A 26,070-nucleotide genomic window follows, 5' to 3' on the forward strand; every position below is an offset into this window, starting at 1 on the left:
AGTGTAGGATGTTATGCCACCTATTGGTGTGGAGTGGGAAGTGTACATTTAACAGTTTTAAAAACAAATTAGTTCTCGGATGGAGACGCTATTATATAAACATCACAACTCAGTAGCCCGTGTTATCAGAGTTTAAATGTGCTCCTTATCTTATTGAATTGATTAAAGATTATGAAAACATCCATAGGATTAGAATAGTACTGTATCTGGGCCTTGACACAGCAATTATGTATGATCCCTAGCATGTCAGAAGGCCTCTAATTTAAATTAATTGAGGCCAATCTTAAATTATTTATTTTTGCTGTTCACCTATATTTTAGATGCATTAATTATTTCAAAAAAGAACAACAAAAAGGCATAATTGCTTAGAAAAGACAAACTCAAGCAAAAAAAACTGCAAAGAAACAATATACCAACTTTCTTACTGTTTTATAAAGGGCAACAAAAACACAACTACAACAGAGGTAATGTCAAACTTTATTCTCATCTGAAAATGTGTCCAATAAATAAACATAATCTCTGATGTTGCTACTTAATCCTTACCTAAAAAAACATTTCTTACACCGAGTAAAATGACTTCTTAATTTATTTAAAGTTAGCGCAGTTGTTTGCAAACCACAATACTTTTGACATGAAGACATCGTATTTAAAATAATCACTGATGATCAAAGAAACCTGGGCGTAAGGTGTGCACCTCAGTTTTTAAATTAATTTGAGACATTTTCATGATGTGAACAAATTGTTTCTAAAGAAATCCCAATGAACAGTTAACAAAATCCTTTAAGTATGTACAAAGAAAATTAAAGTACAGTAAAAATCTGGATTTACATTTAATTACAAGAGAAAATAAAAAAAATGTAAAGGTTAAATAAAAAAAAAAACTTGGTGAGAAAGCTTTTAATTGTTTTTATTTTACAATGCAATTATTGCATTACGCTGATGCTGTCATGATACCCTGCAACTCTGACAGTGTTAGTGTGGGGGAACAGTCTCCGTCTCATCAGCTCCATCAGTCCAAGAAGAAGATGTTGTTGAACTGCGTTGCGCAGAGCCTCTTTACCTCCTCTGTGGTGGAGCAAAGACAAAACGGACATTAAGGAAGAGATGAAAGAAGTGTGTTTATTGTGTAATGACGCAGGTTTGCTCGTCACCAGGTGGTGGAGACATACCGTTCACTTCGATCAGGTTGGCGTTCTTCTGGTTCAGGATCACATACAGCTCTCTCTGGTCTGACTTCTTGCCGACTACCCAGTAGTCTGTCATCGCTTTTACGATGATTTCCTCATCCTCATCAACCCTGGGAGGGGGATAAAAGAGCAAAGCACCATCACATAAAGGCAACTGCCACATTTAAAGTGTCAAGTCATAACATTTTATTATTTACGGTTTGGGTCAGAAACGACATACAGGTTCTTTTTTTGAGATACTAAAATCTTGAATTTCATAATAAAATGAAGTACATGTAATTACACAAATTGCACTGTATGTATGTTTGTGTGCTGACAAATTAAAAAGACCAGCAGCATCGACACAACATCTGCACTCAAAGAGGAACTGATAGTGATACTGGGATAAATACGGTCAACACCACACAACGTGCCACAGGCTGAAAATGGGACTCACATGACTGCAGGCTCATGACTGCTCAAGGGACTGAGTTAAACATCAGAGGGAGCTTCACACTTATGTGTAAACAGACACAGCTGTGGTGATAGCCATGAAAACAATAAAGTTTTACTCAGTTTTTCATTATTTAGTTTCCACTGTTTGTGAAATGTGCTTTCCTCACTAACACTAAAACAAGTATTTCTATTCTGTGGTTTCCATTGGATGCTTTCAAGCTGATTTGTGGCAAGTCACTATAACAATTAGGGAGGTGTTATGCCGTGTTATGCATGCCCACCGAGATATGCATGCACCTCGCGGGAACGCACACAGCGTAAAGCAAAAAGTCCCAGACATTTCAATGATCTGTACGGCAACGTACGGTTTGGAAACTATATCATTTCCTTTTTGGAGGGCATGCATAACACGGCAAACACCAGAGCCTCGCTGCGGGGAAACGTTGGCGCTGTTCCGAGTTTGTTCTCATCTGTCAAAATCACAAACTGCTTTCACATTTTTCCGTCATTGTTATAAAGAATATTCGGTTAACGCGACCACTGCTGTCCCAGCAACATCAGTACCGAGAGAGAGACCTTTGTCCACAGCAGGGGATATTGTAAACGCCCAAGTGTGAGTGAGTGAGTGAGTGAGTGAGTGAGTGAGTGAGTGAGTGAGTGAGTGAGTGAGTTTGAGTTGAGTTACTAGAAAAACTAAAGTGGCACAAAGAAAATGCCTACCGGTACTTTGTTTGGTAGTATAGTAGGTACAAAAAAACACTGGTTGGTTCCAGTCTGTTACTGTCACTTTGATTTTGACACTTTAAAATACTATTCTACTAAAATGCTTTACAAATCAGATTTATTATTTATTAAAGAACATTTTAGTAAAAAATAAATAAATGTTCAAGTAAAATCTTTTTTCCCTTTATTTTTCAATATAGCGATAAATATCGTACCGTGAGTTTGTGGTATCGTTACATCCCTAATAACAATAGATCAGTGGAGGCCCATAGGGTGACTATAAACACAGCTAAAGTGCGACAGTTCTCTGCTGTACCTGGCAAAGTCACAGTTGATGTCTCCCAGGATCTTCATGAGGTCGGGGTGGACCGAGGTGAGGCACACGCTGGCCGTCTTCCTCATGTGGATCGTGCTCTTCTCCGCCAGGTTCATGTGGTTGAAGTAGATGAACTTAAACTGGGGCTCTTTCTCCGGCCTGAACACAAAATCAAAGAACATAGACATTTACAAATAATTAAAAACAAAGCGAAAATAAGCAACCGTCTGCTTTTGTCCCTTTTGGGTTTACATACTCCTATACATTTTGATCTCTGGGGCCAAACATCCTGTAAACACACTTTATTAATACATGATACAGTAAGCCAAATCACTTTAGATGATAACATCCAACAAAAGACAAGCTGTGCATTTTAATTAAGCCATCTCCATCGTCCACCCACGTTAAGGTGAGCCGAGGACACGGATATGACCACAGCTTGACAACAGTACTGTCATTTCTAGAAGAGTGTATACAGGCTATGCAGCTGATTCTTATTCTAATAATTTACAAAATCAGGACACAGACCTGAATGCCAGCGGAGGAATTTGGGACGGCTTTATTTATTCAGTGGATTCTTCACTAGGGTGATTAAAAAAGCAGCCCATCAAATCGCCCCGGGTCAGAGAGTCCAGTCTTGGATTACAGACGGGACGGATCTGAATCTAACGGACGGCGAGAGGATGCAGTCTTTAATGCGGCGCTGCTTGAGTTACCCCTAAGCAGATCCCCGACCATATCAAATGGTATTATAGGCTCCGCTGTTGCTGCCAGAGTTCATACAAAAGGCACACTGAAGACTGACAACATGGCTGCTGTGACGAATTGAAGCAGTACACTTCTGACTAAGGCAATACAACGTATCGGAAAAAATAATAATGTTTAAAAACAGCAATGAATCACTGACTTTTCTCCTGCTACTGCCTGTTCATGATGTAGCACTAAAAGGACTTGATTGTTTAAATTAATTGAATAACTGTTACCCAAGTAGGGCTGAACGATTAATCGATTTCGTGATTTGAAATAATGCAATTATCAAATCGCAAAGCCTGCAATTTTTTTTGTTCTTCTCGTGCGTCAGTCATCCACACCAATCAGAAGTGCTGTGCTCCACATGTACCAGCCATTGTTAACCAATCAGAAGTGCTGTGCTCCACATGTACCAGCCATTGTTAACCAATCAGAAGTGCTGTGCTCCACATGTACCAGCCATTGTTAACCAATCAGAAGTGCTGTGCTCCACATGTACCAGCCATTGTTAACCAATCAGAAGTGCTGTGCTCCACATGTACCAGCCACTGTTAACCAATCAGAAGTGGCCCATGATAGAAGGTGATAGACGGATTGATCCAATCACCTGCCAAGTATTTTTGAAAGTGCCTGCCCTTTCCAAATGGCTTCCAATGGAGCTTTAGATGGTTTGGTGAAACAAACCATCCGAGTCAGGTTAGCAATGCTCCATCTCATGTTTCTATCACAGGGTGAATCTTAAACTGAAGCTTGACTTTAAAGCAACCCAACGGAAGGTTCATGTAACTTTAGTTATTTCACTCGTAGCTCGGGCTGCGGGGGCGCTAGAGACGGGAGCACGTTGATACGACCTTCCTAGCCGGAGATATGGCCGCATTTTACAACAAACTTCGCTTAAAAACAAATATCGCAAATCGAATCGCAATATCTGTCAGAAAAATCGCAATTAGATTATTTCCCCAAATCGTGCAGCCCTAAACCCAAGTACTCTAAAAAGTTATAAAAAACAAGGGAACTCAAAATCCTAAAAACTAGTCCACTTACATCCAAGACAAAATACATAGTTATTCTAGCTGAAATTCTTACAACTGAAAGGCTAGGAAATATTTGGCATTGTTACCGTAAAAGAAAAACAGCACAATGTTTATTTTTAGTCAATTTACAGAATCATTTGATTGATAATCAGAACATCTCTTCTAAACATTGCTTTTTCTATTTTCTCAAATGCGATTTTTTTTTTACACTAAATTGAATTAGTGAAGGGAGAAATCATTGCTAATGAGATTCATCATTAGTGTCAGCCATGATTGATTGATGAATGGTGAGGAAGTGGGTCAACTTGAGATGTTAACATGATCCCTTATACTGCAAGGTCATCACAATGCTCCATTAATACGGAGCATCATTCAAGCTTTAAAATCTGTTCTGTCGGCAAACTTGACGATTAAAACTAAATCATATCTTCAACCGAAGAACATTTTTGGAAAATTCGACCAGTTAGTCTTCATGTAAAATAAATACTTTTCACACAGTGTGGCGAGTTGTCGATTGTGAAAGTGGTGGATGATTAACTGACCCTGATATCCTGCGGTTTACTGTGAACTGTTCACATATGTCAGAGGCCAGCAGAGTGAGCTGAGGGCCCACCAAGGCGTCCAGCTGCTCGCAGAAATCCCTCGTCAGCTCCACAGAGGCTGGGAAGAGACGGGGGAGAGAAGCAAGTGAGCCATAATGGGAAATCAGCTGAAGAAAAAGTCATATTTTAGCATTAAAATAGCCAAATAATATAAGATCTTCTGTGAAAATAACCAGGAGAAGAGGAGTGGAAGTTATCTGTATTTTTTTAAGTCAGTGTAATAGAGTGCCACGGTGACGCGTCCTAAAACCCGGAAGTAAGTTAGCATGTCACCACTTCTGGTTCCCTCGCCTGTGAGCCAATGGGATCTCTCCGTAGGATTTTGGAAAATATCTGGAAATAAGGTCTGTGGTTGAAACACGTTGAAGATCACGTTTTGCTCTACGACATTAAATCCATCAGCAGCTGGTGATTTCTGAAGAGTTGACGTGTCTGAAAAACGATGGTTGTTACCAAGTGGCTGAATAGGACTACAGAAGCTGTCGAGGCCGTTGTACGTCATTACGCCAAACACGTAAAAACTCCTCTAAGTTTGTTTGCCCTGTTCTGCTTGAAAGCAAGTCCCTGCCTCCGGCAAAGTGTTCAAACAAACGCTTCAACTTGTTCCATTTACAATCTGTATGCTTGAATATGGATCTTAAGTTGCCGTGACGATGAAGCAGCGACCCTGCTGTAGTTCCTTTATAGCATAACTTTAGCATTTTGCTTCTGGCGACTAGATTTATGATTAGAACATGATAAAAGTAGGATAGACATGTGGAGATTATCCGGCTGATTGCATTGCGTTTTGTCGAAGGAACCGGAAGGAGTTTACTTCCGGGTTTCAGGACGCGTCACTGCGGCGCTCTATGGGTGCACACTCACCACTGATCATAAAGCAAGCTGCCGCGCTCATCGCCTGGAAAAGAGCAGCTCGGGTTAAATGCAGAGTCAAGGTCACACAGGTTAGAAATAACATCAATGTGATGATGAGACACACTTCATCATTTGAAAACTCCGTCTAATCCAAAAAAGAGCAGTGGAATTAAATTGACAGATTATGAAAATCATGCTAAAAAACGAATCGCCGTTTTAATACATTTCAATAATGTATGAATGATTAAGCCTGTGACAACAGCAGATCATATTTTGCTCCACCTCACCTTATAAACGATCAGGTGCAGCTCCTCATAGCCGTCCTCTGTGCTGACAAATATTTTAGGGAACCTGAATTTTGCCTCAGGATCTTTGAGATTTGTAGGTCCCGTCAGAAACCTGGAGGACCGAAGAGAGTGAGAATGAGTGAGAGTCAGAGACTAACAATAAATACATATTAAAGGTCCCACGTCATGGCCATTTCCACTGATCATAATTCCATTGTTGAGGTCGACTAGAACAGATTTATATCGTGCCATTTTCCCAAATCACATTGGCCCGAACACACACACACACACACACCCGCAGCCTGGCTGGGAGTTTGTATGTGTGCTCACACCGACTCACAGCCTCGCCGCGTCCTGCCGTCTCAGGGAGGAGAAATCGGCTGAGCTGAGAAAAGATTGAGTGTGTGTGTGTGTGTGTGTGTGAGGAAGTCTTAACGGCTCCATTTGGACCAATCAACGGAGGGGTCATCGTTACGTCACTTGGTTCCCGGAAGAAAACAATAGAAAAAGAGAAATGTCCAACGAGGCGTTCTGGGGCAGCAGACAGGTCTTCTCTGTGTTAGAGTTTTACTCGGGTGTACTTTGAGGGTTTGAGACTCTGCAGACCGTTCACATGCAGACAAACCGTCATAACACACAAGGGGACGGGTGACAACCGGGAGAGGATGACATGGGACCTTTAAGTTTCATGTGCAGTTGGTGTTGGAGAACAAGCCATCAGGTGATTGAAACAAAGTTCCTCCTTTTGGTCACAGAGATTTTACTCGGTACATTTCATATGAATCCAAAGTGTTATAAAGATATCCTGTAGAAACAGTTGGCCTAATTCAAGAACAATTGCATGGGGCGGTAACTATGCCACAAATGTGGAGTACTTAAAGACTCTACGTCCACCATACCAACAAATAATGGATGGATTTTTAATATTTGTATGACTTACATATAAGTGTTGCTCACGTTGGATGATTTTGCCTCATGGTGGCACTCGTGGAACGGTAAGAGGGGTTGGCAAAATGGGTAGGAATAATGACCTGGGAACCATGAATACTCATATTACACGGCAAAAGGGCCAGTCGTGTGTCAATATCTGGGACCAAGGTGTGATCTGGACCGAAACCGAGCTGATCAAGCTACATTTCTTTTTTCTAAAAAAAGGGACCAGAACCCTTTGACCCTAAATTCCTCCATGACTGATCCGAAAGATAAGCGACTAACTGAACAAGGGGTTTGTTGTTTTACCCTGGATTCCAAGGATGCCACTACATATTAACTGGAACCATTGTAACATGTGCCTCTCTGGTGTGGCTTTCCCTGCATGGACCTTTTCATTTTAAATATTATACTTTACCCCAAATGTGACTCTTTTTCTGGCCTTCAAATATAAATGTAATCCAGTTGGAGCTTTAAAACTTTATTTAATCCCGTGATATGTCACCAGGAGTCAGTCTTCTGTCAGACAACAAACTTCTGAGCAAACTTTCTGATGTAACATGTGTACACTGAAACTGAATATAAAGTGGATGTTAACCCCTGAAGATGAATAAATACCATGACTCCTGGGCTCGCGTGCTTAACAACAAGAAGTGTTAGCCGAGGGAGGAACCTCCTTAATATCGTGGTTGACTGCTCATTGATGTCAATGGGTTGAAAGCACATGTTGCTGGCACACACGAGTCTGCTTTGTGCATAATAACATTATTCCACTGAAGTGTGCATCAGATACATGATGCCTGGGACTCACCTCCCATAATGCAACAGGTTCCCTGCCACCTCGGGCCTCAGGGGAGAGTCCCTGCCAGCCAGCTGAAGGGAGGACAAGATGACAGACGAGAAGGATGATTAGCGGAAGTGAAAGAGTGGTATAGCTTTAAAGGGAACATGCACAGCTCATGTTCAGGCCAGTAGTCATGTACGCTCTGTCTGGGTCATTAATATTAAGAACCGTGTGTAGATCACACGGTTTGATACCGTCCATCATCAGAGAGAAGCACAGTATTTGGAGCGCACACTATTGTTCTCTGTACTTTCTATAGATATTCAACAATCATTTGCCCGATGAGTTGTGCAACACTGCTCTGCTCTAGGGCTGCTCAATTCATCGTATTTTAATCACAATTATGATTATGGCTTGCAATGATTACGAAAACAAGGCAGTCGAAATAAAACGATTTTTTTTTTTAAATTGGTTTTTCAGTTGAGTTATATTTAAAGTTCAGGGTAATCAACTGTTAAAAACATACTGTTCACATTTTTTTTCTCAATACATTGATGTTTTCAAAGTAAATGGATAATCGTTTTTTAATAATCGTGATATCAATTATTGACCCAAAGAATCGAGATTATGATGTTTGCCATAATCGAGCAGCCCTACTCTGCTCCAATTAAAACACGTTTCTTTATAGCGACACAGTTCACATGGAGTTTCATCGAAATAATTCACTTTTATGATCCCCATTTCTTTCCTTCAGCACAATGCGAGCGGGTGTTTTGTGCTTGGTGTGTGTGACTGTCAGTTGTAAACAAATGGATTGTCAAATACTTTGAGGCCACCATACAGAGTATAATAGCTCTTACTACTGCCCACCCCTCACCTCTGGCTCAGAGTGCCTGGGGAACAGCGAGGTGGTCAGGTACTTGTACAGGATCCTCATGTCATCTTGTTCCAGTCCGCTCCTGCAGACCCAACAAGGAAAACATGAAATCATCACAACACACAGTATTACAAATCCTGGCTCTAATAACGGTTCAGAAAGGGTTGTAAACAGGCCTTAATGAATCCCATGCAGCTTAAGTTAGGCAAAATGCAATAGCTTTCCTCGATTCTCAAAGCTCACTCTGTTCTAAAGTCATTTCATTACAAATCATGTAATCCCCCGGCGCTCACACAGCGCCAGGTGGCTGTCAGTGTTATTCAAAAGGCCAGTGACACACCAGGGAGCACAAAGAGGCTTACAGGCTGTGTTTAGAGCCACCTCTGTTACCCAGCATGCCACAATGTGCTTGTAGATGTTGCGTTGGATACGTGTAAGGTTGCGGCCGGAATGAACCCACGGGTGGATTTAAAAAAAGTGAGCAGGAACAAAGTGTGTACCAGATGAGCTGGTCGTTATACAGGAAGGCCGTGTATTTGATCAGACTGAGGCTCTCCTCCACTCGGTTGACGAAGGACTGGATCTTCAGGTAGGTCATCTTGTCCAGCGGGAAGAAGCTGATGCCTCCGAAGACGTCCAGCAAATCGCAGGACTGCAAGTGGAGCGTCTGCAGATACTGGAAAACACAACATATGGGGGGACAGCCAAGAGACGCAGGAGAAAGGGGTTAGTTTACCCGCCTCATAGGTGCTTGCTTACGGTGTAATAAAGGCAGAGGTATAAGAAACTCTTTCGCTTTGCATCATCCTGACATTCAACCTCTGCACACCACGGCCTCTGTCTTTGGGTTACATGGAGGGGAGGGAAGCCTGTGTTCAACTTAAGGAGGGTATTCCCTAATTATAAATAAATGTTTTATACTCTTGCATAAGTGTAATGCAACGCTGCACCAAGGTGAAATGAGACCAGGCAGAAATATCTCAGCATCTTCTCAGCAGCTTTACCCAAGAGAGTACAAAAGAAACAATGTCAATATCTTCAGAGGTGACCAGCCCTTCAGAAAACATTTACGATCAGGCTTGACTGACTTTTTATACATAACTATCTGCGCATCCATTTCAATGAATCAAGCTGTCAAAGAAAGGTCAAGTTACTGTAGGCAAAGTAAACAAACGTAATGACTTGTTACCCGGTAGAAGAACTTCTCAAGCTTCTGGATGAGCAGCTCCGCTCCTCCGGCCTCCACTGCTCTGCCAAACGTACCATTGAAGAGCTACAAGGAAAAAAATCACTGTTAAGACGATATTCTTAATTGAAAATGCCTGAAAATTAAGTACTGTAGGGGTGTAGGTCTCTGTATACAAGAGTGGGAACATACAAACATAGCAACATATTTAAAGGAGAAATATTATCCTAGTTTTCAGGTTCCTATTAGTATTCATTTAGTGTCTCTACTGGGACATGTCTCCATGCTTTAATGTTCAAAAAGCTCTTTATTGTTCTCATACTGCCTGTGCTGCAGCACCTATGAGAGCACTCTCATAATAACGTAACACAATCAGAGACTGGATATATCCCCCCCCTCTCTCTGGTCGCTGAAATGGGGAATTGAAATTGAAATTACAACACACACCTACACACACCTGCACACTGTACCACACACACCCCAGTGGGGGGGGGGGGGGGGGGTGCTAGTGATTTGTCCGACCGGCCCTTTTCGGTACCGGCCCGATGGCCAGTCCGCCACTGGTTGGAGCGCTAGGCAAGGCACATCCAAAAAAGCATAATAGGGCCCTTGCTTTGCAGCATCCTGGAACTCACCTTGTACATACTGTAGCATTCTTTAACGACCGCACCATAAACGGTGTCCTGCAAAGTCACAAGAGCATGATGAGAAACAAATGGATGTGACCGTATTCAATGGCTTAAATACAGACGTTGATGAGTATCTCTCACAAGTATTTCCTCTTCCTGATATTCTTGCGTGGGAGGTTTGCCATCTTTGTTTGGTTTCTCGATCATCGGGTTTCGAACCACCTGAGGAATTAACAGTGGATCCAAACGGATTAAATTCATACAATCCAACAAGTTCTAGACAAGCGGACTGAATACTGTGCAAGTAACGTAACATTGGAGCCTTTAAGATACCATGACCATCCAGAAATTGTCCTCGGGCTCAAAGAAAAACTGCCGGTTCTTCTGTGTGTGCAGGGATTTAGCTGGTGTTGTTGGACAGAACGTCCTGGAAGATAGAAGAAATGACCGTGAAGACAAAGAAGACGCATCCAAACATGATCAACCCTCCTGTTTTGTGTTTTTACAGACAAAGTAGATAAGTATAAGTGTGTATCTGACCACTTATTGTGACATTTCCTTATTTTGTTACAGTTCAGGTTCACAGAATGACTCGTTTATTTAGTTTTTCTTTAACAGAGCTCGCCAAATTAAACTATGCAATGATATTAGACACTTTTTAAATCCATGGCAAGTCTTAATATGACGCCAAAGGGATAAATAAACACACCGGAAGGCACCCAGTCAGTATAATGTCATTGGAAATGCTGCTGATGCTCTGCTTCTGTTTAGAGTACTGAACCCACCTTGTGAACTGTACGATGGCTTCACAAAGACCCACATTTCGGATCTTTTCGTTTTTCTCCACTTCACTCGGGTGGTAAAACAAGATCTTCTTCTCTTCCTTAAAAAGACAACAATTCAACCTTGAATTAACAGTTGGACTAAACAGATACAGATACAGGTGTAAAACATGTGCTTAGCATTTCTGCATCACCTCTCCTTCCCGTGGTCCAAATGTTGGGTTGTAAACGAAGAAGTTGAGCAGAGATGCCGTGAACTGTTTCTCTTGCATTCCTGAGGCCATCCTGGGACTGTAACGACACAGAGAGACAGCTGACGGACAGTGATACACAGATAAAGCCCTCTGTGTCAGCGTTGCATCATCACAATCACGCTTTACCTAATCATCAACATTAGTGGAACTTGTGTCTGGATTTCCTTTGCTCCAAAGGCTGCTTGGTCAGCATGCCGTGTGCCTGCAGAATGAAGAGAAATGACATCACATACTGTAACAGAACAGAGCTGGACGATAATAATAAACTACGACCAACAGGATTGTTTTTGGATTATAGGATTAAGATTATTACCCCCAAAAATCAGTTATCCAACTATTGTTCTGGATTTGGTCCAGGCAGAGTTCCTGAAAAGGAGAATTGGTGTTTCCAGACCCAGACAAAAACATAAATCATATTCTTCAGAGCATTTTGTGCACCTAGGGTCCTACGCAAAACTAAGGCAGTCTAAAATACTGTAAAGTGTTTCTGATATAGTCTACATGCTCTTAATACGATTGATAATTGTCAGTATAGGGCAAAACAATAAATCTGCGTCACAATATGGCCTCAAAGATTGATTTGATGAGGGTGCGCAAATATGATCACATCACTCCCCTTCCTTATTGCGAATTCAAGGTCTCCCTCCTCACCCACCAGTGTATCCATGGAACTGCCCCTCCCTACCTCAAGGAACTCCTCACCCCCCATACCTCCTTGCGGACCACCCGCTCCAGCAACTCCAACCTCCTCAGACCCCCCAGGACCAAGCTCCGTACTATGGGAGACCGGGCCTTCTGCTCGGCTGCTCCCAGTCTGTGGAATGCTCTCCCCGACCACATGAGAGCACCACAGACCGTGGAAGCTTTTAAAAAAGGCCTCAAAACCAACCCATCTATTCAACAGAGCCTTTCCCTAGACCTTTTATTACCACCCTTTTATTTTATTTTAATTGTTTGTTTTGTATTGCTTTTTGTTCATTCTACCGTGTTGTGTACTGTTTTTATACTTGTAGCCCTTCGGGATTTGAAGTACTTTATAAATGAAACTCATTATTATTATTATTCAAAAGGAAGACGTAAAGTTGAATGTAAAACAAAAACTATGCATACGCTTCATGTAAGAAGGAGCTATTATTGCAGGGCTGTTGTAATAGACTGCATTAGCTGTAGGTTAAATCAACTGTAAATGTAATGCAATTTTTTTGCAGTAAAATGCATTAATACCTGGGAAATATTTGTAATGTTTTGCTGATCCAATGCAAATAAACCACAGCATCAGGTACCCTAACTACAAGAAGTTATTAAGGTTTTGAATATATTTTATTGTTAAAAGTTTAACTTGTAAGTAAGCTAGCAGCCATAAGATACATTTAGAGAAGGAAAAGCTTACGTATGTTTATCTTCCCTTTGGTACAGTATCTGAATAACCACAATTCAGTACGTTGTACCTGTGTATCAAATACATGTTTTAGTCTGCGAGCCGTTTTATATGCTGTTGTTTACACTCATCGCAGCACCGTGACTGCTCTGGTTAAGCCTGTGAATTATGTGCGCGCTAAACTAAACCCTGAAGAGGAGAAACACCTCTTTACACACTCACTGTTTTTTAAATTACGACTTTAATAAGTTAAGTGATGTTATGTTAAATGTTTGTTTTCCTTGTATCGTGTCTTATTATTTGTCCTTCCTTGTCTGATGTTGCGAATGGTGCTGCTGTGATGCAGGTAACAAATTACTGTATTTCTTTGCTTTTACAAAAACACAGCGTTGTTTCTGTATGTTAACAAGTACAACCAGTTAACAGTAACCGTTAAAAAGCCAGTTAACGACAGTTGTTATGGCAATTTGACCGTTGAGCAGCTAGTTAGCCGCTTAGCTTCAATGCTAACATTGAGTTGTGTTTTCCGTTGGGGGAAAACTGAGTGACAGAAAGAAAACGAAGGTAGCACTCACCTCACAGAGCCAAGACCCAACACCTGCATATCCTTGTGTTTAGAGATTGTGTTAATTATAATAAATAATGAGTAAATGAGATCAATGAGAGGAGATGCCGCATTATACTTTACATTCTTAACTTCCTGCTTTTTGACAGCGCGGTGTCACATATTGTACTGTCCGTGTATACGACGAATAAAGGTTCCAACTTCATATCAGTAAATTCATACTTTTGTTTTGAGACTATAGGGAGAAAGTCAAATTAATGTTATCTATTTCGCCAAAATCATTTAGCTTGATATACAACAATCCTATAACATTTGTTGTGATTGGTCTAAACTAAAGTATTGTACTCTATGGACATACTTTGGGAATCTATCCAACAGTATGACGTTTGATATTTTCACATCACAACAAAGATCACTGTTGTATAACCTTACATTTTATGCAGGGCCGGCCCTGACCAATTTGCTGCCCTAGGCAAGATTTGAGCTGGCTGGAAATCTATGGATACATCTCTCAACACCCATATGAAACAGAACTGTAAACTTGTAGATTTTCTTTTTCTTTATGGATACTTTACAAATCACTCTCCTTTCAAACTGTATTCTTGTTTATTAATAACAACTTTTTTGTATTGTCATATAGTATTTTATACCTGTTTTTCACCTATTCTCTTATTTTTGTATAACTATAATGATCATATAAAGGTGTGCCTTTACCTCACTGAGCTGAGGTTATCAGAGCCTCTCAGTCTTTCAGGAGAGAGCTCTCTAAAGCTCTCCCTCCCGCGGCCGCTTACACAGTAAATTCCAATGTTAATAAAAGCACACAGAAGCTGTGTACGTTTTTTTGGGAGTTTGATTTATTTTAAATTAACACAAATATAAAATTAAAACCTATAATTGCACACTACCAGGGCAGTTAAACTTGATGTAGGGGGGGGGGGGGGGCATAGTTTATGGGCACTGTGCGCAATATAGGCGTAGTTCTGTTAGTATAAGATAATAAGATGTACTTTGTTGATCCAAAATCGGGAAATTGTGTTGTTATGAAATGTAAACTTTTTTTCTCCTTTTTTTAAAAACTTTTTTTAATTTTCGGCGCCCCTTATGGGTTGATGGGCCCTTAGCATTCGCCTATACTGCCTATTCCGAGGGCCGGCCCTGATTTTATGAAATAAAACAGTAGTCAAGGATGTGGTTTCATACAGTAATGTTTGGTTTAAGCTGTAGCCTTCTTAGTATTGGGAGTTGTTCATGCTCTTGTTTGCAAAGAGGTTAAAGTACTCACGTTAAACTCTGGATTACAGTGACGCTATTAAACCCTACTCAATCGTAACCAAGCTAAACATTTGCTTTGTCTCAATAAAACTTAACCCTGGGCCTTCTCTTGTTTGAACTTGCATTTGATTACATTCTCGTACAACTCCTCTATTGTGCGCTGTGCTGTTTGGTTGGATTAGTTAACCAATCAAGAACATTATACTTTTGGAAGGACCTGGTCATTTTTTTGTATTTCCTTGTTTCAAATTATACCACAACGCAACGCATTTTCTTTGATATGTGTTATTTAGAAATGCAACACTATTGAAAACTCCTATGATGCTTTTATTCCCTGCTCTCACTTTTATGGATTCTGCTTTTGAGGAATCAGCTACTATTTAAGTACATTCATGCATTCTTTTTGCACGTTAATGGCGTATTATATGAGTGAGGTTTTAATAATGTTAACCTGTTTAACCAAGAAGAAGTGAACACAAATAAGTGATCTGTGTTTCCACACGTTTATTCATCTCATTCATTGACAGAGGTGGGGTATGCACGGTGTTTTCCAAGTGGGAAAAGACACATTGACAGTCTGTTGTCTTTAACTGGACACAGTGTCTGGAAAAACAATTAGGCCACACATAATTTAGTAGAAAACAAAATAAATCACTGGGAGTGGAAGCTGGGATCTTTCGACTCCAGAGGTGAGGAGAGGGCTGCAGACCTGAAGGCTTGAGCTGTTTTCAAGGGAAAAACTCAGGACTGCACCATGGTCAGGAACTCTACAGGACGAAAGGCATGTTAAAACGGACCTTAATCACATGCACAAATCATCACTGAATGCAATGGGCCACATTTTTGGATTGTCCAAATCCTTTATCCTATTATGTAAGACAGCTAAACTCAGATTTTGTTGGTAACTGTAGGATTGGAAAAAACATCTGAAGTACTCACTGTTGGTAACAAACGTTAAAGAAAGAAATAAGAGCTGTATCTCTGACCTCCAAAGTAACAATGCTTCAGTACAAACAACAGTATGTCTATAAACCTATAGTTTAAAAGTCTAACACATCTTATAATGAAGATTTAATCAGATCACACACACTAGCTGCTATTACGATGCGCACGTATTTAAACTGATCATGATAAGCAATGCTAATGCAGTTATGCCTGTTATTCTTGGTCAGTCTTACTGTTAGGAAACAGTACACAGTGTTAACATTCAATCCAAAAAATGTTTCGCATCAGGAATGATTCAAGATGTCCAAAGTCTCATTGTATTTTATCTAACAAAAGACTAGCTATACTACGTTCACATGTAAATTCTCACCCAATTGTATTACAAGAGTTAAAAGTAAAGGGTCAAATTAATGCAATGTTTTCTAGCATGTTTCGTCAATGTGAATAAAGTAAATCGTAACATTTGGACAGATGTCTCTCAGAATGTCCAGGTAACAAGTGCTCTAAGTTGCATTCAAAAAAGATGTCTCTGTTTGACTTAAACAAAGAATTCCAACTAATGAGATAACTCCTGCCTGCATCATGAGTTTGTGTGAATGCAATCTGAGGAATCAGACACCGACCCTCTGCTCCAATTCTGCCGTCACTGTCATCATCAGCTGCTGAGATTAAGGTCTTGGTTTCTGCCTCGCTCAGTGTCCGCGCCCCGGGGACAAACCGCTGCAGGAAGAACCTACACACACACACACACACACACACACACACACACACACACACACACACACACACACACACACACACACACAAACACACACACACACACACACACACACACACACACACACACACACACACACACACACACACACACACACACACACACACACACACACACACACACACACACACACACACACACACACACACACACACTTTGAGTAAGTTGAAAGAAAGTAGTAGCCAATATACTTTTTCTGGTGTGCCTCTCTGTTCAGTTAACATTGTTGGATAAAAGATGGTTTGAAATTACTTTTCTTTTATCTATTTTTTGAAGAAAAACAATTTGTGCTATTTTATCAGCATAGTCATTTTAGCAAACGATATCCTTATCATTACCCATATCCCATATTTTCCTCTTATCATGCCACCTTATCCCTAAATGCACGGCTTGTGTCGACCTTTACGGTTGAATAACATAACACTAAGCGCAGTGCTTCTCAAAGTGTGGTCCGCGGACCACTGGTGGTCCGTGAGCGCCCCTAGTGGTCCGTGAGTATATTGGTAACATTTCACATTTGAAATAAATAAATACATTTCAGTTTTCCGCACTCTCGCGGGAATATCTCCGCAATGGAGCGAGGTTAAGTTTAAGTTTTGATTGCATGATATAGCCCAGGGGAACACCTTCCTCACACATGCTGCCACTTGTTTGTACCATTTTCAGGCGATTTGTAATCTGTTCTAGAAAAACGATGTGTTTTTTGATATTTGTGGAGTTAGGTGGTCCGCGAGTGATTTTTTATTGGTTAAGTGGTCCTTGGAATGAAAAAGTTTGAGAAACACTGCGGCAATAACATGCTTTGCTCATTGTGGGCAGCTTAATGGTGCCATCCCAATCATACCACTGTGACGTCATGTACTAAATCCTTCTTTCTGTCAGACACACACACACACACACATTTCCTGAGGAAGTAGGGTCTAGGTCAGGAACTTTGTCAATGATTGAATCTGAAAATGACGTTAGTTGAAGAAACCTTTTGGATAGAGGAAGACATATAATTATTTCCAGTGCATTTTTGTGAATTAAGGCACCAATGCATTACATAATCAGAAGGTAATCAATGGTTAGTGTATTACATCATCATCATACATCCCAAATCTATGTTTCACACACTTGAGCTCAGACTCCTCGATGAAGCCGCTGTTGTCCTCGTCGAGGATCTGGAAGACATCTTTGACTTCCTGGGGCGTCTTTGAGGACAGGCCACACAGCTTGAAGAACTTTTTGTAGCAGAATGAATCCGGAGCTGCAAAACACAAAGTCAAACACAACCCTAGACTTAAAAAAAATAAATAGCTGACGGTTCAGCAGGGTGGAAGCTGATATGGAGATTAAACACATGGCTGCAGTCCAGGTGGGAGATTTTCAACCTGTGTTTTTATCTTTTAAATCCAGGACACAGGAAATTGAAAACCCTTGGAAATGCAGTCTAAGCTTTCTATGGCTTTAGTGGAGAAGATAATGTACAATATGAGAACAATACAGCCAAGATAATAAGATCTCACTCTTGACTCCGATTAGAAGTAGGTTGATTAATCATTTGTGGTTGGGAATTATTGTGCATTTTATTATAATTAAGTTTGGCTTTAGTAAGTTAAAGATAAAGCTATTATCTTAATTCTGAAGTTGTGGATTCAGCATAATTTGCTTGCGCATGGCACATCTATGAATAATAAGTGGCTTAAAAAATGGGTAAGGCAGGCAGGCAGTGTGTGTGTGTGTGAGAGAGAGAGAGAGGAGATGCTACCTTGACAGTCCTTGACAGCGTTTTCAATGGCCTCAGCTGAAAGAATGGAGGTGAGCGACATGTTGGTCCTGAAGGGTCAAAGAAAAGCTCTGTAAATTATTCACACACACACACACACACACACACACACACACACACACACACACACACACACACACACACACACACACACACACACACACACACACACACACACACACACACACACACACACACACACACACACACACACACACACACACACACACACACACACACACACACACACACACACACACACCTAGGTTAATATCATGATCCTTTCAACTGCAGTCGTGGTGGTTTTTGCCAAAAATGCTGAAGTTTCCAGGAAAAGGAGAATGGAATAAAGTGAAAATACAGCTCACATGTTTAAAGAATATACTCTTTGCTACCAGTGTGTTTTCCTTTTTATAAAGTCATAATAATTACGTTATGGGCTATGTGTGATTCATTAGGCTTCCTGGTTGTATTTCCCCTGGCGCCTCATAATTACTGATGTTATTTGCTGCGCTTAAATTGGATTTGCAAGGCTGTGCAGGATAATTGGCACCTGGGGACTGTATGAAAATGATTTGGGTGAGAGGTGGGGGTGAGCTTATATTCGATTATATGGAGACAAATGTAAAACCCTTGACAGTGTCATTATCATGTGGTCCCTTCTCATAACATATGTTTGCCTTCGTACAATATTTACAAATAAATACATATAGAATCAGAGAATGTTGAAACATCCTCTCCTGCTCTTTAAACAATTATACACTGCTCTTTCTTGAAAGTAAAACTGTACAACATTCATCTGCTCGTAATTATTTATCTATTTCTCTAATATATCATTCCAATAACTTGCATATAGACTCTTATTGCAATATTTCACTTTTCTAAACTATTTTTCTTTTTGTATTTACTATTTACTTGCACTATATTTTTCTGTTTATCTGTTTTATTTTGTTGCACTGTTGGACAAGCCTGTGACCTAAGATTTTCATCGGCATTACTACACTGTAGCTATGTTCGTATGACAAAATAAAAAACCTTGAGCCTTGAAATGTCATGCAACCAATCTGCAAACTCTGTAATCATTTGAGTACAGTCACTCAAATACTTAAGAGTTCAAATATATGGTGGCTAAAAAGATAAAAACGTAGTAATTGAAAAAGCGTTCAAAACGAGGGAAATTATCGAAATAATGAGTTATTATCTCAAATAATGACGCAGTATCGCAAAACAATAAGTAACTTTTCACGAAATAACAAATATTATTTGAGATATTAAGCTGTCTCATTATATTAATACTATGCTTTTCCCCCATCACATTAGCTTAAATTGAGGAAGTATAATCTAGTCGGTTTATCATTTTACAGGAATGTCTTATAGAAATAAAGGATTAGTGAGCTGAGAACAAATCCTAATATTGACCAAAAAGCATTAAAAACACTTTTTTTTATCAATTCAATAATCCATCCCTTTGTCCCTTCAGTAGATAGCTTGGGTAATTTAGTTGCAACCCTTCCGTTTTTAGCTTACAAAGAAGTTCAGACAATCATAAGCATGCATACAACTTGCAAAAATAACAAATAAAGGAATGAAAGTCAATGCCTCCTCAGCAGGTAGCACATCTGGACTCACCGCTGTGTGCAGAGCGTTGCTAAGCGTCCAGACCGAGCAGCAGCAGCAGATGGAGAGATAAGGCTTTGTGGAGTCGCTGACAGCTGCCTCTCTCTTATATACTCAGGGGTGGATGCACTGAAGGATGCTTGAGTTTCCAACCTGTGTGCGTATCAAATGTTCCCCCAGCCGCCGCCTCCTTCTCGAGTTCCTCACCTGCCCAATTAACCTTCACTGCCTCTCCGCTGCACACTTCTCTCTGTGTCCCTCTCTGATGTCATAAAACTCTGCTTTCTGTCAGCAGGTGCATGTGTGGAAGATTAACCACATCTCAAATTTAATCAGACCTCCTTTCTCTCTTTGGTTTTATTCTGAATAATCTCCTAAATTCAGATGCCCAGAGCAGCGGGTTATAAATCTTCTTAGGGCTCACCAGAGACATTTTGTATCACACTGATATCACCAGCTTAGTCGGGGAAAGATAAAGGACTCCAAACCTCACTGTTTTTGGGAACGTATGGTGACATTTGACCTGAAAACCTGTTCAAACACAAACAATGTAGGATCCTATTCCAGAGGAAGATGAACAACAGGAAATCATTTATTAAGAGCAGAACCGTCTAAAAGAACTTCCTGATAAATCTACTTCATATTCGTGACAATACAGGTTAATACAACACATGTACATGTTTCACTTACAGATGTGTGTTCAGGTTTAAAGTACATGATTTGTTCTTATGGCAATCCAGTTTAGAACAGAAAATAAAAAAAATATTTAGAGAAATAAACTTAAAAAAATACAAAATAATAGTACAAAATAATTACAATAATATTACAAATAAAGAAATAATAACAGTATTTTTATTATTTTATTTTTTATCATTGTTATTATTAATGTTTCTGTTTTCCCTGATTACAAAAATGTCAAAGAAGTATTTGTATTTAAAAAAAAAAATGCAATTATATAAGCTCAAACCATTCTGAATTCACTTATGAGTGTTAGATACGTGATCAATTTCCTGTATTATGACTTCTTCTTCATCTACACACACATGCACACACACCTGAGCTACTATACGTTGAGGGGTTGTGTGTGGAAGTTTTTTTTATTGTTGATGTTTTCAAGGTTTGCATCTGATCTCCATGAGAACTGTCCACTCTGAGTTTGTTGTCTGCAAAGAGGAATCATTCAAACAATCAGCACAACAGCACTAATGCCATTATCACAGAGGGGAGGCCTTTTTGTAACGAGAACCAGGGGAATACATCTCGTTATTCTCAAAGGTAGTACCATGCACTGAAGCTGACTTAACACTTTGTGAGCGACGGCACTTTTATTTGTCCAAAGCCCCTTGTTGTACTAGAAATTGAACTACTGGACTCAAGTGGAGCTAAGAAAACACAAAGCTGGCAATGTAAACCCTTAAAAGAACTGAGAGCCTTCCTTGTGACTTGATGACGGATCAGAGGCGCCATCGTGTGGCTGCTGCACTTCAATGCAGAGACATCCTCACTTAGGACATCCCAAGAAGAATTAAATAAAACAATCACCCCACATCGAAAGAGAGGAGAGCTGGAGGGCAGCTGTCAGATGGGTACGAGACGGACATGGTCTAGAATGTGGACATTTTCTGAATGTACTTGTAGCCTACTTATTTGCACTTAAACATAAATATTGTCATTATGGGCGGCCTGTGGGTTATTATCTATACAGTCTATGGTTATTATGCTATGATTTCACTGGTCCGGCCCACTTGAGATCAAAGTGGGCAGTATGTGGCCCCTTAACTGAAATGAGTTTGCCACCCCTGGTCTAGATTAAGACGTTATATCTGTGTTTTTTTATTTACTATCACCACAGCTGGTGACAAAGACCTTCTTCATGTTGATAGTGTGTGACTTTTATAAAGAAGTAGCATCACTTCTTACTCTCGCCCAATCCATTTGCTGCTACTAACCATACCTGGTGTTAGTAAACAGTGGCAATTGTGTAAGCTAATGTTAGCATGTTTAAAGGGGACCTCCAATTAAGAATTTCAATTAACAATTGTGGACATTCTCTCTGAGGAATAAGTGTCAAACTAGTTTTAAGTCTGGTGCTTCTCAATGACTGATTTTTAAGAACAACCATATGCTTTGTTTGCCTTTCCTTTACTCAAATATGCTCAAAGAGGAAATATTATTCCCATTTTCAGGTGTATATATCAGTATGTAGTGTCTCGACTGGGACATGTCTCCATGCTTTAATGTTCAAAAAGCTCTTTATTTGTCTCACATTGCCTGTGCTGCAGCACCTCTTTTCACCCTCTGTCTGAAACCAGAGCCCAGTCTGCTCTGATTGGTTAGCTGGCCGGCTCTGTTGTGATTGGTCAAACCTTTATTCTATTTGTGAAAATACAAACAAGGGAGATTTCAGTGCTTTTTTCACATGTAGACCACATTAGACCAGGTCCTGATCTGAAACCACTAGACCTACACTCATCAAATCTGGACTGGATTATCCCAGAGGGTCTAAAGATTCTTTATAACACAGTTTCAGATTTGTGAAACCTTTATTCTATTTTATCTCATGAACCTGAATTCCTTTAACATCTCTTTCATTTTTTTGTTTGCTATGAAACAGTATTTAAGATACGAAAACTTTGTAGATAAAGAATTATCACCTAAATGAGGAGCATACACTTATCTTTATTTATGTATTCATTTGTTTAACAGGGACAGTGCACATTAATTAACATTCCTGTATGTGCCAGAGTTAGCCAAGAGGCTATCATCTGTTGTCCCTGGACAGATTTTATAAGTGAACCTAAAACAAATTTCATTTAAACAAGTAAATACAATCAAATTAAAACATGCAACATACATTACTGGAATACTTAAATACAAAGACAGAACAATAAAACAAAACAAAAGAACATGTTGTGACGACCCCTCCCCTTCTGCCTGTCTGTCCTCCCTGCCTTGCTGTCCTCTGGCAGGTACTGGGAGTGTTGTCCTGTTTGTGCCCTGCTCGCCCAGCTGGGAGGTTCACTTTCTGATCCTGATCCTGGCCTGCTGCAGCAACCTCAGCCTTCCACCTGTGTTTCTATTTTCACAAATAAAATAAAGATTTCACAAATCACAAACTGTGTTATAAAGAATCTTTAGACCCTCTGGGATAATCCAGTCCAGATTTGATGAGTGTAGGTCTAGTGGTTTCAGATCAGGACCTGGTCTAATGTGGTCTAGATTAAAAAAAGCAGCAAAATCTCCCTTGTTTGTATTTTCACAAATAGAATTAAGGTTTCACAAATTTGAAACTATGTTATAAAGAATCTTTAGACCCTCTGCGATAATCCAGTCCAGATTTGATGAGTGTAGGTCTAGTGGTTTTAGATCAGGACCTGGTCTAATGTGGTCTACATGTGAAAAAGCACTGAAATCTCCCTTGTTTGTATTTTCACAAATAGAATTAAGGTTTCACAAATTTGAAACTATGTTATAAAGAATCTTTAGACCCTCTGCGATAATCCAGTCCAGATTTGATGAGTGTAGGTCTAGTGGTTTCAGATCAGGACCTGGTCTAATGTGGTCTACATGTAAAAAAGCACTGAAATCTCCCTTGTTTGTATTTTCACAAATAGAATAAAGGTTTCACAAATCTCAAACTATGTTATAAAGAATCTTTAGCCTCCGTGGGATAATCCAGTCCAGATTTGATGAGTGTAGGTCTAGTGGTTTCAGATCAGGACCTGGTCTAATGTGGTCTAGATTAAAAAAAGCAGCAAAATCTCCCTTGTTTGTATTTTCACAAATAGAATTAAGGTTTCACAAATTTGAAACTATGTTATAAAGAATCTTTAGACCCTCTGCGATAATCCAGTCCAGATTTGATGAGTGTAGGTCTAGTGGTTTTAGATCAGGACCTGGTCTAATGTGGTCTACATGTGAAAAAGCACTGAAATCTCCCTTGTTTGTATTTTCACAAATAGAATTTAGGTTTCACAAATCTCAAACTGGGTTATAAAGAATCTTTAGCCTCCGTGGGATAATCCAGTCCAGATTTGATGAGTCTAGGTCTAGTGGTTTCAGATCAGGACCTGGTCTAATGTGGTCTAGATTTTAAAAAAGCAGCAAAATCTCCCTTGTTTGTATTTTCACAAATAGAATTAAGGTTTCACAAATCTGAAACTGTGTTATAAAGAATCTTTAGACCCTCTGGGATAATCCAGTCCAGATTTGATGAGTGTAGGTCTAGTGGTTTCAGATCAGGACCTGGTCTAATCTGGTCTACATGTGAAAAAAGCACTGAAATCTCCCTTGTTTGTATTTTCACAAATAGAATTAAGGTTTCACAAATCTCAAACTGTGTTATAAAGAATCTTTAGACCCTCTGGGATAATCCAGTCCAAATAAATCGGCTATGCAGCGATTTAAGACGTTCAAACACGGAGGATTGTTCGCTCAGCGCTGTAAATTAAATGTCCCTTAACGTTCCCCTTAACTGCCGAATCGGATGCTCTGAATCGGAAGCCAACTTCAGCGTCGTCCTCACCTGCTGGTTGCCCGATCGGGCAATCTATTATGCCAGTATCATGCAGCTCGCGGATCCAGTAATGAGTGACCCGACAGTAAAACTAAACATATCTATAACTCGTTAAGGTAGTTTGAGAATTAAAATAGCTACGTGTGATATTCTAACCTGAAGTGTGTGTTTTGTTCCGCTCACCGCGGCAGGTGATTATGCAGAGCTGCGTGTCGAGTCTCGACTCGACACGCAGCAGCTGGTCTCTCTCCCGTCAGATTAGACTTCACTCGCGTTTATATCCATATCGATCAGATCCAGCTAGTTCTAGCTAATTATATGACTACCTGCTTATTAAAAGACAACTACACAATAAGTGTCGCTATGCAACTGGATGAGGCCACAAAGTATCGCGCAGCATTATGCATTTGTTTACATGCCCACCGGAACCCCGAGGCATTACCAACAGATCAACGCACAATCAACCCACAATCAGTGCTTGAATTGGAATGAAAAAGGTGCCAGTACTCTAAAATCAGCAACTTTTTCAAGTCAATTTTATATATACAGCCCACAAACAAGAATTTGGCTACTATAATGCTGGTGGGTTTGTCTCTTTACTACTGTATATTTTAGAAAGGTTCACTGTACTTAACATTTTTTATGATAGGCAGCGGATATGGCTAAAGCTCAGTAAGGTCAATATTAACTGAAAATATAGCAATCAAAGTCTAGATCTTCTGCTGAAGACACATGAAGCAGAGACCTTTCAGGTGAGAGCCCCTCTGGTGGTGTTCAACATTAATGACAAGGAAACAAAGCTCTGGTCAGAAGCATTTTTTATAAAAAGCTTTAACAAAATTAAGTATTTCTGTACATTTTGAATGCAATCTAACTTTCCAACTCAGAAAACGAAAAACGAAAATGTGCCAAAAGTCTTCTCACATGGCTGAGCTGCTTTGCAATATACTTCACCACTGAAGAATACAAATATGTATAAAGTAAACTATGATGCAATCTAACTTTCCAACTCAGAAAAATGATAAAGAGCATGAACAAAGAACATGTAAAAACAAATGCAAAATTTGCACAATCTAAAATGAGAAACTGTAACTGCAAGTAACAAAGTCTGAGCCATGGTAAAGAGTTACATTGAACACCAAGCTGATCAGATAACTCCCTGGTTGGTCTGAAGTCCTTCTATCTCCAGGATCTGTACAAATCGGCACATTATGCCAAAAGTCTTCTCACTGGGTGAGCTGCTTTGCAATATACTTCACATTGTTAGAAAAGGCTCCAGAAGGCCTTGGGGACATCAGTATCAGGGGCTGGAGCTGGACAGGCTCTTTCATCAGCACTTCTCCTTCCCTTTGCCAGCCAGGACCTCACATACTCTTCCGGATTGAACTGTCCTAGTGATGGTCCATTACATTTAATGAAAACCAGGCTGGACAGTCGGCTGACAGAGAGAGCATTCCTTTTTGCAGTAAGGATATCGTTCATGCAGCTGAATGCCCGCTCACACTCATTAGTGGAGACAGCGATGGTTCGGACTGCTTTCAGTAGAGGCTCCATGGCAGCAGGTGTACGGGATGCCCTGGTTTCCTTGTATTCGCGA

The 26,070-nt window shown here is 40.1% G+C and overlaps 2 protein-coding genes across 4 annotated transcripts; both read right to left on the bottom strand.

Moving 5' to 3' along the window:
• Positions 1-465: 465 nt before the first annotated feature.
• On the bottom strand, positions 466-13,830 carry ccz1 (CCZ1 homolog, vacuolar protein trafficking and biogenesis associated). Of its 2 annotated transcripts, XM_034107642.2 has the most exons (18): positions 13,585-13,830; positions 11,945-11,997; positions 11,758-11,833; positions 11,572-11,668; positions 11,381-11,478; positions 10,929-11,022; positions 10,737-10,817; positions 10,602-10,649; positions 9,970-10,053; positions 9,281-9,456; positions 8,781-8,862; positions 7,931-7,992; positions 6,190-6,301; positions 5,912-5,945; positions 4,988-5,105; positions 2,662-2,820; positions 1,170-1,297; positions 466-1,065 (listed from the first exon to the last, which is right to left on the bottom strand). In XM_034107642.2, exons 3-18 carry the CDS (start codon positions 11,769-11,771, stop codon positions 1,010-1,012), a joined length of 1,443 nt encoding a protein of 480 aa, XP_033963533.1. In that variant the 5' UTR covers positions 11,772-11,833; positions 11,945-11,997; positions 13,585-13,830; the 3' UTR covers positions 466-1,009. The 2 variants fall into 2 exon arrangements, with proteins under 2 accessions (XP_033963533.1, XP_033963532.1); XM_034107641.2 differs by lacking the exon at positions 11,945-11,997 and having other exon boundaries at positions 13,585-13,828.
• A 1,499-nt stretch (positions 13,831-15,329) lies between these two features.
• pvalb9 (parvalbumin 9) lies at positions 15,330-20,176 on the bottom strand. Of its 2 annotated transcripts, none has more exons than XM_034108140.2 (5): positions 19,970-20,176; positions 18,323-18,411; positions 17,689-17,821; positions 16,418-16,527; positions 15,330-15,616 (listed from the first exon to the last, which is right to left on the bottom strand). In XM_034108140.2, the coding sequence occupies exons 2-5, from the start codon at positions 18,381-18,383 to the stop codon at positions 15,591-15,593; spliced, it is 330 nt and encodes a 109-aa protein (XP_033964031.1). In that variant the 5' UTR covers positions 18,384-18,411; positions 19,970-20,176; the 3' UTR covers positions 15,330-15,590. The 2 variants fall into 2 exon arrangements, with proteins under 2 accessions (XP_033964031.1, XP_033964029.1); XM_034108138.2 differs by having other exon boundaries at positions 18,323-18,390; positions 19,970-20,174.
• Positions 20,177-26,070: the final 5,894 nt, after the last annotated feature.

The sequence above is a fragment of the Pseudochaenichthys georgianus genome, chromosome 19 (genome assembly GCF_902827115.2).
Source record: "Pseudochaenichthys georgianus chromosome 19, fPseGeo1.2, whole genome shotgun sequence".
NCBI classification, from domain to species: domain Eukaryota; kingdom Metazoa; phylum Chordata; class Actinopteri; order Perciformes; family Channichthyidae; genus Pseudochaenichthys; species Pseudochaenichthys georgianus.